The following is a 13,333-nucleotide window of genomic DNA, read 5'->3' on the forward strand; positions in this document are numbered from 1 at the left end:
CTTTTCCTATATTCCTAGGTCATATTAAATATCTTAAACGAACATTGTTTCTTCATAAGATATTACTTCCATTTTATAAATATTCTGATCTCATCCCATTTCTAAGTTCTTAAAAACCTCATGATCAAAGCAAGCTTTTCTCGTCAAAAAGGAGTTAATTAACACTCCTTTGTCAATTACATTGTGTAACTATTCTATGTAAAGTTTTATTGGCATTTTCATATATTTATTTCTTTATATTTTGATTCTCCTAAGTTAAAATTCAGACACAACTACTGCTCATCCTTGATCACCTCTGATCAAGCGGATTATTGCCATGAAACTGTGATTCTAACTCAAATTCACTTTCAAAACATTATATTTTTGTTATCTTCCATACAATGCACATAAAAAGTTAGGACTATTTAGCTTCTTTTTACAAAGATGATGAAGCACACCTAAAAGCATAAACGGTAGCAATGGCATTGGCAACTCAAATTCACTTTCAAAACATTATATTTTTGTTATCTTCCATACAATGCACATAAAAAATTTAGGCCTAACTTAACTTCTTTTTTCAAAGATGATGAAGCACACTTTAAAGCATAGCGGTAGCAATGGCATTGGTGGTGGTTTAAAGGCTGTGAGGTGGTAGCTGAGTTTGAACGTGGCTTGCCTTGGTGGTTCCAAAACAATAATATAAATCCCCTGGAAAACCTGGCTCTCCTTCATTAAATTTAAGAAAATTTAGTTCAGCTTGATCATTAACATCCAGAGGGAAAAAAGGAAATAACAGCTGCATAAAGATGAGCAAGTCTTGCTATTTGCAGCAGGTAATCATTGTCGATCTAGTAAAAGATGGCCTTTGATTTTTATTCAAGCTCAATCCAGTCGCTCCATCTGTCAACAAGAAACACAGAATGAAATAGCTTTCACACTTCTTACAACTGCATGATTTAGGTCATAAGAACATAATCATGTTCGCAAGCAACAATCAAAATGCCCTAGTTATAAATTAAAATGGAACAATTCACTGCTCGTATAGGAGTAGTCGTGACAAGAAAGTGAGTACCTTCCAGAGGCCATCATTAAGATAATGCATGTTATCCACACCAATTCCCTTGTTGATTGCCTTTCTGCAAAGGTAATACATGCTTCTTCAGGTGTTGAAACAACAGAATTATACATCTCAGATACTCAGACATGAGAACTTGAAAATAGCTCTCGGAGTATAATATAAGCAAGATTGTCAACGCCAAAGTTTGAAAAAATCAATTGGTATCCAATTAACATAAAAGTGTCTCTTTTCCAAAAATACAGAGAGATGGAAATAGCATGAGTATATAATCAAGAAAGTCTATTGTCCTCGTGAGTATACCTTCACAAACTGTTATTTCCAAGTCTGAGAAAACAACTCAGAGAAGTTGAAGACACGCAAGATCATCAGTGCCAAAGTTTGAACATGTGATCTCATACTTCTGACAAGAAGTGTGTATCTCACAAGTGAAGGACAATCCAATAAGGAGTCCAACATAAATATACTAAACCCAAATGACAGTTCATAAGAGATAGAATGATGACTGCAACTTCAAAGGCCATTTTTCATCTTATTTATTTATTTTTGTAAAATCAAAGGCCATTAATCTTAAGAAAAAGTATAAAATACCCCTCTTGATGTTTAGTTCCCTGCATCAGCTCTCTAAGGTATGGAGAAAGCTACCATCTCCCTCATAGTTATGGAAACCCACAGAAGCAGATGGAATGCTATCGACAGCATCCTTTCTTTATACACATGTACAAAAACATACAGAGAGAAATACACTATATTGATGCCCAACACAGAAACTTAGAATATCGAAAAAATTTGATTATTAAATATCTCAGTATTTACAACTGAAAATTCAGGGGAAAAGGGTCATGAAAGTGATAATTAAATACAATTTGTTATATATCATCCAATTAGAAGAGGACACGTGTATAATTAAATCAAAAGTTTCTCTCACCTTGCCATGCTGAAAAATCGTCAAAAATAGGGGTATTTGTGACAAGTTTCGCAACGGTGAGGGCATGAATAAATTCATTTTAACAAGTCAACTGATAAATGAAAGTTGAGGGGTATTTTTGACCCTTTCCCCAAAATTCAATGACAAAAAAAGTGGTATTTTTATCATTTCAACAACTCCCTATACTGAAGCAGCCAAATTATTTAATGTCAGGGAGAGAAATAAAGTATTTTTTAATTCTAGAAGGTGTTATCAGCTGATTACCTTGACACAGAGAGGTAACATGTTAAGACCAAAGAGACCAACATGGGTACTTTGAGGCTTTTCCCTCGTAACCATGTTTTCTTATGGGTAAGGGTTTTCCTTAAAACTTGTATCAGATAGATACTGCTCACGACAATTGAGGCAATAGATTGTTATGGAGAATTCACATTGAGGGGCAAAAAAAAAAACTAAATAAAGAAAGGGCAGAACATATTTAACCTAAATGGTAAAACATCTCAGGTGCTATCAAATGGAGGAGCATACTTTATCATACAAAAGAAACAGAATGAGAAGGCCGAGGAAATATTAAGATAGCAACTCACATATCTTTTGCCGACATCTTTGTAAAGCCAATAGCTAGAGCATGTTGCTTCCCTTCAGCCATAATAGCCTAAAAATAAAAGGAAACACATTAAAATTCCACAAAAAAGCTGTGGCAATGACAATTAATAATATTATAACATAAAATTGCCCTTATATATACCACAGGAGTTTCTGCTCCCACATCAACATCCAAAGCACCCCCAGGAGAAGTAAGGCCCGGACACATTATGTTGGCTCCAGAGAGAACAAATTTAATTGCCCCCCTGTCAACTTGGAGTTTTTTCATTATCGTTGGATCTGTACAATGGGAAAGAGGAAGGTTATACAGAGCATTGACATCACTGAGTTAATTAAATTATCAACAGATTAAATAAATAAAGTCCATCAATGGCATACATTGAAAAGTAACAAATCACAACATTTGCATGCTCATACATATGTATATGATGATGAATCAATCAGAAACCTACTCGCTCCATCACAAAACTGAATAATTTTTCTCGTCTTCAAGAGCCAGACTTGGTAAAAACAATATTTGTGTGTTCTCTTTCATGTGCATACATATAAGGAGCAAGACCTAATTAACGGAAAGAAAGATGCATCCTTGAGTTTCAGAGTACCCACATCATCTCCAATCTTCAAGCATAACAAATTACTTAGTATTATGCCCTTCCTCCTCTCAAGAAATCAATGACCTCAACGTGGTAATTTATTTTCCTAGATTCAATATCAAACCAGATTGTAAACTCTTAACATAAAAAATCTGAATATTCCCAATCAGCCTATAAGAAGTACACGCAATGCTTGGTCATTTGACTGTGACAGCTAGTTTTAATGAATCAAACATGTATATCTTCTTAACTTTATATTTAATCAACTAATTGATGTTATTGGGAACTTGGATAGTTCACATACTTTGAATAAAGTACTAGTTATGCATATCAAAGGGAAAAGAAAAATTAGACATTCAGATATCAAGAGCCTTAATCAGTTTCCTGATGTGAATCATATATCCTTTCAATTATGCTTGGTTACTTATTTTAATATGCTAATCAGCAGCATTCAGCTGGATTGAATCATTTGTTGCATTGGTCATAGACATTCCATATTTGATTCATGTTCGATCATAATCTCCAAGTCAACTATTCTTTCTTTACATTCTTCAAATTATGAAGCTCTCTTTTTTTCTCATAGTCCAAAGGGCCAACTTGGCTGTATATTGAGGAAAATACATGCTGACGACAAAAAATGTCCTAATAGTTACCACACTCTAACCCGTCCAATTTTTCTGAAGTGATTTCACGGGTAAAAGACTTATCAGTAAAACATTAAAAAGTTGAAAAAGACATGCCACAACCATAAGAAAGATTACCAAGAGAAAGGAAGGATGATCTTTGATTTAATGGAAAAGAAAAAACAATGTTAGAAAAAAAAAATGGATAGCTTACATTGATGCAGAAGACGTAAAGTAGGCATATAAGGACCATCACGTATGTTGAAAAACAGGGGTACATTGTTTACCACAACTAGATTCAAATGATTTTGACTGCAAAGAAAAGATGAATGAAGGAAATATTATGTCAATTAAAGAAAAAAAAAAGCAGATAAAAAAACTGCATTAAGACAGTTGAAATCAACCATTTTGCAACAATGAGCGGAGACTTCTTTGGAAGCAAATCTTCCAACACTGGCTCTAGTAATGGGTACTGTAAAAAGGAAGTAATTTTAGCATTATTAACACATTATAACCACGTACAATGATTTCAGGGAAATCCTTTATTTAGAATAAAGTATGGAAGAAACAAATTAAGTGGTTCGTAGCATAGTCAGGACCTCTTCCGCAATGCTTTGACGAATTCGTCGCTGCACAGATGCCTTGACTTGATTTTGTCCAGACACTTCTTCAGTTGAAAACCTACATATTTAACATAGATTGAGTTGTACAAATTAATTTTAGCTCAGTAAAATAAACTGCAGCGGGCCACAGCAAATTTGACAGATTTGAGAAAGAAAACTCAAGATGAAAGACCAATGACAAACACATTCTCTTTTAGAGAAATTTGACTTAATGATACTCAAGGTTAAGGGCCTATTTAGTTTGAATGATGTTACCTGATCAAATCAATTGCGTAATCATTGTCGATTAATTGGTTGCAATACTAAATAAAAAATATATAATTCCTTCTGGATAATTAAGAGTAGTTTATATCAATCAGGTAATTGGACAGCTGAGAGCTGCCACAAGTAAGTCTTAGGGGCCAGAGGCAGTTCTTCGCCCCTGTACACATAGGTTATGGGATCAACTACCACATGGATGAAATGTGTGCTACCAAAGACATGGTCTATCAAGATAATCAATCATTCAACAATCGATCAAGTAAGCCTCAATCCAAAATAGGTATACTCCACTCTATTTAAGCATATTACATTGCAACATTAGATAATTTATATTTAAGGCAACTCAGGGATTCTTCAAAACTAAATATCTTTTTAATGTCACATTTTTCTAGACGCAGATGTGCAAGTTTTTTAACCAGATAAAGAGTCTCTCGCAAACATCAGACATAATGTAAGCACAAACAACTATGCCTTGGGTCATAATTGGTAGCTATAGTTTATATAGGTCACCCACTTCATTGTGTCATATTCTTGGCTAAATCCATAATGAATAATGAATTGTAAGAGATTGAAGGTTCTATAAGATGACTTCTCCTTATGATTTAGGTCAATCTTGTTTCTAGTAGCCATCTCCTTTAATCACCATAGGGATATACCTACAAGGCTACGACCTCTCCATATGGAGGTCTACATAAAACATGATCAACTTATCAGGCGACGATTTTTCATTTTATCAATGTGCATCATACATAACTTGCGACTTTTAACTTGTCGATCAACTTGTGAAGGGAATTGAAGCATAGGTAAGTAGGAGGGATGAGAGATCAAGCTGGAAATCGTGGAGATGCTCACTTTGTACATTGCTGAGCCAGACCAATATGGCTACCAAATTGTCTTCTTAGAACGTATTTAATTTATTGGGAAAGTGATTGTTATTGAAAAAATTGGAGGTGACAATTTCCAATCTTGTATAATCCACATCCGCATGTCAACAACATTTACAGTTTTCACGGCGAAGAATCATATGGAACTCAAACATGCAAATGAAGGTACTGCTTCAAGTTGGAAACTAAAGATCTTGGATACAAGTACTATAAGATGATTTATATTTTAAATTAATGATCTAGACAATGAGCAGCTTGCTTTACATAGTAAATTATCCTTATCATTTCAATCCCTGGTTACTAGAAAACATAGAACTTGAAGTGAGGACATCAAAAAGGAGAAAACAACAGAGAAGGAGGTAAATGAAAAGCAGATCTCCAAATCCAAGAAAGGATCTTGGAAAAGCAGATTGCAAGAACAAGTACAACAACAACAACAACAACAACAACAAACCCAGTATAATCCCACAATATGGGGTCTGGGGAGGGTAGTGTACGCAGACCTAACCCCCACCTTGAAAGGTAGGGCGGCTGTTTCCGAAAGACCCTCGGCTTTAAGAGAGGACAAGATAAAAGGTCAGATAGGGGCAAGCATATAGAGAACAAGATGAAAACAGGAATAGCAAAAAGAGAAAGTCGTGGTAGAGTGGTACGGAAAGAAAGAGGCATTAACTACTATAAATAAATAAGATAAGACAGATAAGATAGTCAAAGTACAACGGCGCCACAACTATAAACAGCAATACAATGCAGAAGTCAAAAGGCATTAAACAATGAGCAGAACTACAACTACTATGGTGCAAAGGATGAATCACCTAGCCTTTTATCCTAATCTGAGTCCTCCACAATGGAAATTATAGTGCGCTAATGCGCCTACTAATAGGGTAGGATAACGCGACTATGTACTAGCCTTCTACCCTAATGTGGGTCCTCCACACACTCCTATCTAAGGTCATGTCCTCGGTAAGCTGTAACTGCGCCATGTCTTGTTTAATCACCTCTCCCCAATATTTCTTCGGCCTACCCCTACCTCTTCTGAAACTATCCATGGCCAACCTCTCACACCTCCTCACTGGGGCATCTATGTCTCTCCTCTTCACATGCCCAAACCACCTAAGTCGCATTTCCTGCATCTTGTCTTCCACAGAGGTCACTCCTACCTTGTCCCGAATAGCCTCATTTCTAATCATGTCGCTCCTGGTATGCCCACACATCCATCTCAACATTCTCATCTCGGCTACTTTCATCTTTTGAACGTGAAAGACCTTAATTGGCCAACACTCCGCCCCATATAACATAGCCGGTCTAACAACCACTTTGTAGAACTTGCCCTTAAGTTGTGGTGGCACCTTCTTGTCACAGAGCACCCCAGAAGCGAGCCTCCATTTCATCCATCCTGCCCCAATACGATGTGTGACATCGTTGTCAATCTCCCCGCTGCCTTGCATGAGAGACCCAAGGTACTTGAAACTACCTTTCTTTTGAATGGCCTGGTCACCAAGCATAACTTCCGCGCCAACCTCATGAGGTGTCTCACTGAACTTGCACTCTAAGTACTCTGTTTTGGTCCTACTCAGCTTAAACCCTTTAAACTCCAGGGTGTGTCTGCAATCCTCCAGCTTAGCGTTAACACCGCTACAAGTCTCATCGATCAGGACTATGTCGTCCGCAAAAAGCATACACCATGGCACCTCACCTTGAATTTGTCGCGTCAATCCATCCATCACCAAGGCAAATAAAAACAGACTAAGGGTTGATCCTTGATGTAACCCCATCACAACTGGGAAGTGCTCTGAGTCCCCTCCTACTGTCCTTACCCTGGTTTTGACACCCTCATACATGTCCTTGATCACTCTAATGTACGCCACCGGTACACCTTTAGCCTCCAAACATCTCCATAGTATTTCTCATGGAACTTTATCGTAAGCCTTTTCTAGATCAATGAATACCATATGCAAGTCCTTATTTCTCTCCCTATACTGCTCCACCAGTCTCCACATAAGATGGATAGCTTCAGTAGTTGAGCATACCGGCATAAATTCGAACTGATTCTCTGAAATAGACACGCCTCTCCTAACCCTCATCTCCACCACTCTTTCCCACACTTTCATAGTATGGCTTAAAAGCTTGATATAGTTGTTGCAACTCTGGATATCCCCCTTGTTTTTGTATAGAGGGATCAGTACGCTCGACCTCCATTCTTCGGGCATCGTTGATGTCCTAAAAATGACATTAAATAACCTAGTCAGCCACTCCAAACCTACCGAGCTCGTGCTCTTCCAAAATTCACCAGGGATCTTGTCAGGTCCGACCGCTCTTCCCCAGCGCATCCTACGCACAGCACCCTTAACCTCTTCGATCGAAATACTCCAGCAACACTCACCAACGTGAAGCCTCCCTGTATGTTCTAAATCTCCCAACACAATCTCTCTGTCTCCTTCTTCGTTCAAGAGTTTATGGAAGTACGACTGCCATCTCTGTTTAATGAGGGTCTCTTCTACCAATACTTTTCCATGCTCGTCCTTAATGCACTTCACTTGATCCAAATCGCGTGCCCTTCGCTCCCGCATCCTGGCTAGCTTGAACAATTTTCTATCCCCGCCTTTTTCTTCTAGTTCAGCATAAAGGCGTTCAAAAGCTGTCGTTTTTGCCGTCTAAACCGCCAACTTCGCCTCCTTCCTCGCTATCTTATAAAGTTTCTTATTCGTCCACTTCTCCACCTCATCCTTGCTTTCTATCAGCTTCGCATACGCTATCTTCTTCGTTTTCACTTTCCCTTGCACTTCTCCATTTCATCACCAGTCCCCTCGGTGCCGACCACGGCTACCTGTCGAGACTCCCAACACTTCCCTTGCTACAACCCTAATACAACTAGCCGTCCTATCCCACATAGTGTTCGCATCCCCACTACTATCCCAGGCCCCCGTATCCTTCAATTTCTCTCCCATCTCCAGGACGCTAATCGTGGTCAAACTCCCCCATCTGATCCTAGGTCGGTCATCCCCGACCCTCTTCTTCCTCGTCATCTTGATCCCTAAATCCATCACCAAGAGCTTATGTCGGGTCGTAAGGTTGTCGATCGGAATGACCTTACAGTCTTTGCACAGACCTTTATCATCCTTCCTAATGAGTAAAAAGTCTATCTGGGTCTTAGCCACCGCACTCCGGAAGGTTACCAAGTGGTCCTCCTTTTTTGGGAGACTCGAATTGGCTATCACCAACCCAAAAGCTCTTGCAAAATCCAACAGTAGCTGAATTTAATTGCATCCTTCTTTGGGTCTTAGCTACCTCTAAGTTTTGAGATGTTGCAGTCATTTAAGTCTAGGACAGTTTTAGAACTAGCACTGAGATGCATATTTCGGAGTTTCAAGTTAAGGAGGGGATTCTAATGAGTCAGCAGATGGATCATCAACAACATTTCCTGAATTGTGTAATCAATACTAATATAATTATATATGTTGAACAGATTCTTGAGCAAGAACTTCGGCTCCAAGTCATGCCTGCTTCTTTAAGCATCATGTAAATCAGTTGTAATAGCTTTCTAGTTAGATAACTATGAACCAATCTTGATAATTCCCTCCTCTCGATTAAAAGCATTCTAGATAGGTATTACAACACCCAAGCATCATCTAACATTTGTCTCTCTAAATTCTAAAATGTATCAAACACCAATCCCTTTATGTTTTTAAACCAACAATGATTTTTGTTGACTGAGAAGTATTAAAATTGTTGAGGTATCATCTAAATGTTCAATTCTTTCGTCCACCTTTATAGATGAGGATCTACTGAAGTGAACATCTACCTTTTCAAGAAGAGAGTTCAGAACAAATCACCCATTGCTCAATTCCCCATTTGGAAGTGAATTAGTGGTTAGAATTGGATCAAATCACCCATCTCTCAACTCCCTAAGAATCAAGAAAATCAAACAAAACGGCAACTTCTTTTCCCAAACTAAAGAAACAAAATCAATTTCTCCATTGCGATTGAAAAGGGAAGCCTAGTCACAAAATTACCCTAATTACAGTACTAAACCAAAATAGTATAGAAAAAGCAAAACACTAATCAGGCATCAAAGGTAAGAGAATCAAATAAATGAACCTTAAATTAAAAAGAGAGTAGAAAAAGATAAATGCACTTTACTTCTTGAACATTTTCGCGGGCTGATGCTGAGAGAGAGAGAGAGAGGTAATAGGGTTTAAGCCGATGAATTGACAAATTTAGAAATTTCAGTTTTCGATTTTATTGACACCTCCCTATGTGCCGCGTTGTAAGAAAGCTAAATAAGCTATCTCGATGATTCTGAATTCCCACTCTCATGATTTTTGGCCAAATAGCCCTTCAAACTTGACAAATTTATCACTCAGACACCTCAAACTATTTAAGTCATCATTTAGACATCTATACTTAAACAAAGATGTGTTTCAAGGGAGGGGGGATATTACTTTATCAATAGCAAGAAAAAAAAAAACATTTCAATTTCAAATGGTTTGACCCGAAGAATATTAGTAGTTTAATTGATTAACTGTCTAAATTTTCACCTTATTGATGAAGGTTCTAATTTCACCTTTTAATTTCCTTCCCCTATCCCAAATTTATTTTTGTATTTTTGTATTTTTTTATTTAAAAGAAAAGGGTTTGAACCTAAAAGCAACTTGATATCTATTGATAGACGAGAGCATACTGTTATTGTTTGTTTTACCTTTCTACTGAATATCTATGTCCATAAGATTAAATGAGTGAAAAATAATTGAGTTCGACTCATTAAATGAATCAACCAGTGATGTAGCGACCATATGAAATAACATGAAAACGGAGAACGTTCCAATGAAGTTTACTAAATTTTCATGAAGCACCTTACCTATTTCAAGGTAAAACTTTCATGAGGCACCTTAGCTATTTGGACATTGTCATTTAAGTTGTATTAAATTTTTTAATTATTTAACTGATATTCACTTTTAATAAACTTCAGACTTACCTTGAGTTGTGTTGTGTTGTTCAGGGTCAGCACAGCTCATTATTTACATAATCCATGAGAAGAAACCTTCACAAGTCATAAACTCATCATCAACCGAAGAAGGGCGTAACAATATCAAAGTTGATAAAAAGTGATTAAAATACAAACAGCACAAGTATCATATTATCAAAGTGTTCTAGCTTTAAGCAAATAACGATAAATCTTTTCTATTCGATGATCAATCTGAATCTCACTCTACTTATTTTTTGGTCATGAGAAGACGACAAAATTTAAAGCACAATTAATTTATTCTTTTAATAATATATGTTTTTTTTTCCTTTTCAATATGTTCAAATAGGTGATTTGGCTAACGACAATGGGATTCAAACACCCAAATTGACTCTTAACATGGTGTATGAATAATAATTCAATTACAAAAAATTATAACAGTTGTCGAAATTTAATAATACTAATAATTAGAAAGGGATTGGAGAACAAATACAAGTATCTGACATACTAGTTTGGTTAATTCCTTCATCCGAGCAAGGAGTCTTTATTCATTTATGAGATAATCACACCATATAACTATTTAAGACCATTTATATATGTAGGAAATTTCCCCTTCATTTATCATTCAGTGTTGGAGAAAATTGGGTTCTTGTTTAGGCCGTCAAAACTCAAAAGAGAACTGATTTGGTGTAAGGACAAAGGAAAAATTATTTAAATACATAATTTATTTTATTATATTTTTTACTCCTACTCTCTCCTATTTTCGGATACACCACTTTACGCGATATATTGATCGGTTACATCACTTTACGTGATATATCGGAACATTGGATAAATCACTTACGTGGTATATTGGGACATCGGATACATCACTTTGCACGATGTATTTGTCGGATATATCACTTTACTCTATTTATCGATCGGATATATCACTTTACTCGATGTTTCCGTCGGATATATCACTTTACGTGATGTATCCGGATTCTACTAAATTTTTTTAAAAAAATTATATTTTAAAAAAGAGTATGAATATAATGTAATTAACTCTTAAGATTATGAGGTTTGTGTAATCCCTACGAAAGAAAATGACATGTTTCAAACAAAAGGTTGAAATGAAATAAATAGAAAATGGGCCTGCTTTCCTGGGTTTTATTGGGCCATTGCAGATTGACTAGCTTCCGACCAAAACCATCATCCTGAGTCCAGCTCGGAGCTAACGATTCCGGCCCAAAAATAACAAGGAAAATTAACTAATTCATTTTTCGTATTATAGCATATTTAATATTTATTCATTTCATGAATGTAATGAATTTTGTTTTCTTTTATTTTATTTACGTCCATATTTTATTCTTCTTTGGGTGTAATTTTACTTGTTTGTCTGCACTAAAAAAAATAAAAATACTTGTTTCTTTCTTTTCCTTTATTCCTTTAGCATTCTTGAATCAAAAGACATGGCAAAATTTTAATTTGAAACTAATAGGTAAATATTGTACTCACATGATTCAATCCTTCTGTTTATTTTTTTTTTACCTCAAGATCACAAAAAACATTTTCTATTTATTTTCTTTATAATCCTATTATTTTAGTGTTGTCTGGGAGTGCGTATTTACGCTGCTAGCTTACCATCTTAGACTTGGGAATTCCCATAATATTCAACATTGGAATTAATCCGAGTTTTTGGCTAAAAACATTTCTAAACTAAACCTAAAACTTAAGCTACGTCCTTAAACAATTATAATGAACAAGAAACATCCTTCAAATATTCAAAACATTGCAACTCTCTTTCTTTCTTCTGACTCAATTAAAGATCTAACGAAACTATTCATGTGCAAGTCACATAATACCAAAAATTCCAATTAAAATTGCTCTTCAAGGCATACTCACCCTTCCCCACGACTTCAACGAAATTTCTTCTTAAATCAATACCAATAAATTGTCTCTCATGAAATATCCTGAAGTTCAACACTTGTTGAAGGAAACACAATCCTCCTCTATGCTATCTTTTGTTTTTCTTTTATTCTTTCGTTTCAATTTTCTTGACCTATTTTTCTTTTTAATTCATTTTAAAAATGACTTTGAAATTTTTAGCTAGTCTTTAATTAATTTCAACTTTACACATAACATGTTTAAGACGACAAGATTAAATAATATTTTGGTACATTGATAATTTGACATGTGATTAATTTAAGATTACAAGATTCAAATTTCTTTTTTATTTTCCATCTTTCAAAACGCTCTCATAATCGATCTTTAGTATTTCATAAGTAGTTCTTTCACCCCATACTTATTGGCTAGGGGCCTAGGAGGAGTTTAATGAACATGGAGGTTAGATCAATTTGAAAACATGGAATAAATTTATTTTGCACCTATTTTATATTTTAAAAACTAGTTAATTTAGGGTACAATACATAATTCACTTAGGTTTTATAAGAGCAGTAAATATCTTGAACATAGATAAAGATCTCTCTAATAATCGGCTTCGTTCGTATTACTATGGTATGGCAATTGGTTCTAGTGCTTCAATCGTCACCACGCTATTACTCCGAATTACCACCATGTCAATCTCATTCTTATCATTTCCATTGACCTCAACAGTGTTGTCGATAACCAAATTCATGAACCGATCGAACCCACGAAGAGTCCCCACAACTTGGAGGTTGGCATTCAACTTGATTTGAAGCTTCTTGTCCATATACTTTTTGTGATCTTGAGGTTGCCCGATCTGCTCATTTTTCCCCCTCTTTTTGTCTTTTGAGAAAGAAGTAACGGAGGAGCTGAAAAATTTTCTGATTCTCAGC

The 13,333-nt window shown here is 35.9% G+C and overlaps 1 protein-coding gene across 1 annotated transcript; it reads right to left on the reverse strand.

Annotated features, from left to right (window-relative positions):
* Positions 1-464: 464 nt before the first annotated feature.
* On the reverse strand, positions 465-9,875 carry LOC129886133 (uncharacterized). The gene is made up of 8 exons (XM_055960684.1): positions 9,713-9,875; positions 4,404-4,485; positions 4,209-4,276; positions 4,019-4,116; positions 2,731-2,867; positions 2,570-2,637; positions 1,052-1,115; positions 465-879 (listed from the first exon to the last, which is right to left on the reverse strand). The coding sequence occupies exons 1-8, from the start codon at positions 9,721-9,723 to the stop codon at positions 862-864; spliced, it is 546 nt and encodes a 181-aa protein (XP_055816659.1). The 5' UTR covers positions 9,724-9,875; the 3' UTR covers positions 465-861.
* Between the last annotated feature and the right edge of the window lie 3,458 nt (positions 9,876-13,333).

The sequence above is a fragment of the Solanum dulcamara genome, chromosome 4 (genome assembly GCF_947179165.1).
Source record: "Solanum dulcamara chromosome 4, daSolDulc1.2, whole genome shotgun sequence".
NCBI classification, from domain to species: domain Eukaryota; kingdom Viridiplantae; phylum Streptophyta; class Magnoliopsida; order Solanales; family Solanaceae; genus Solanum; species Solanum dulcamara.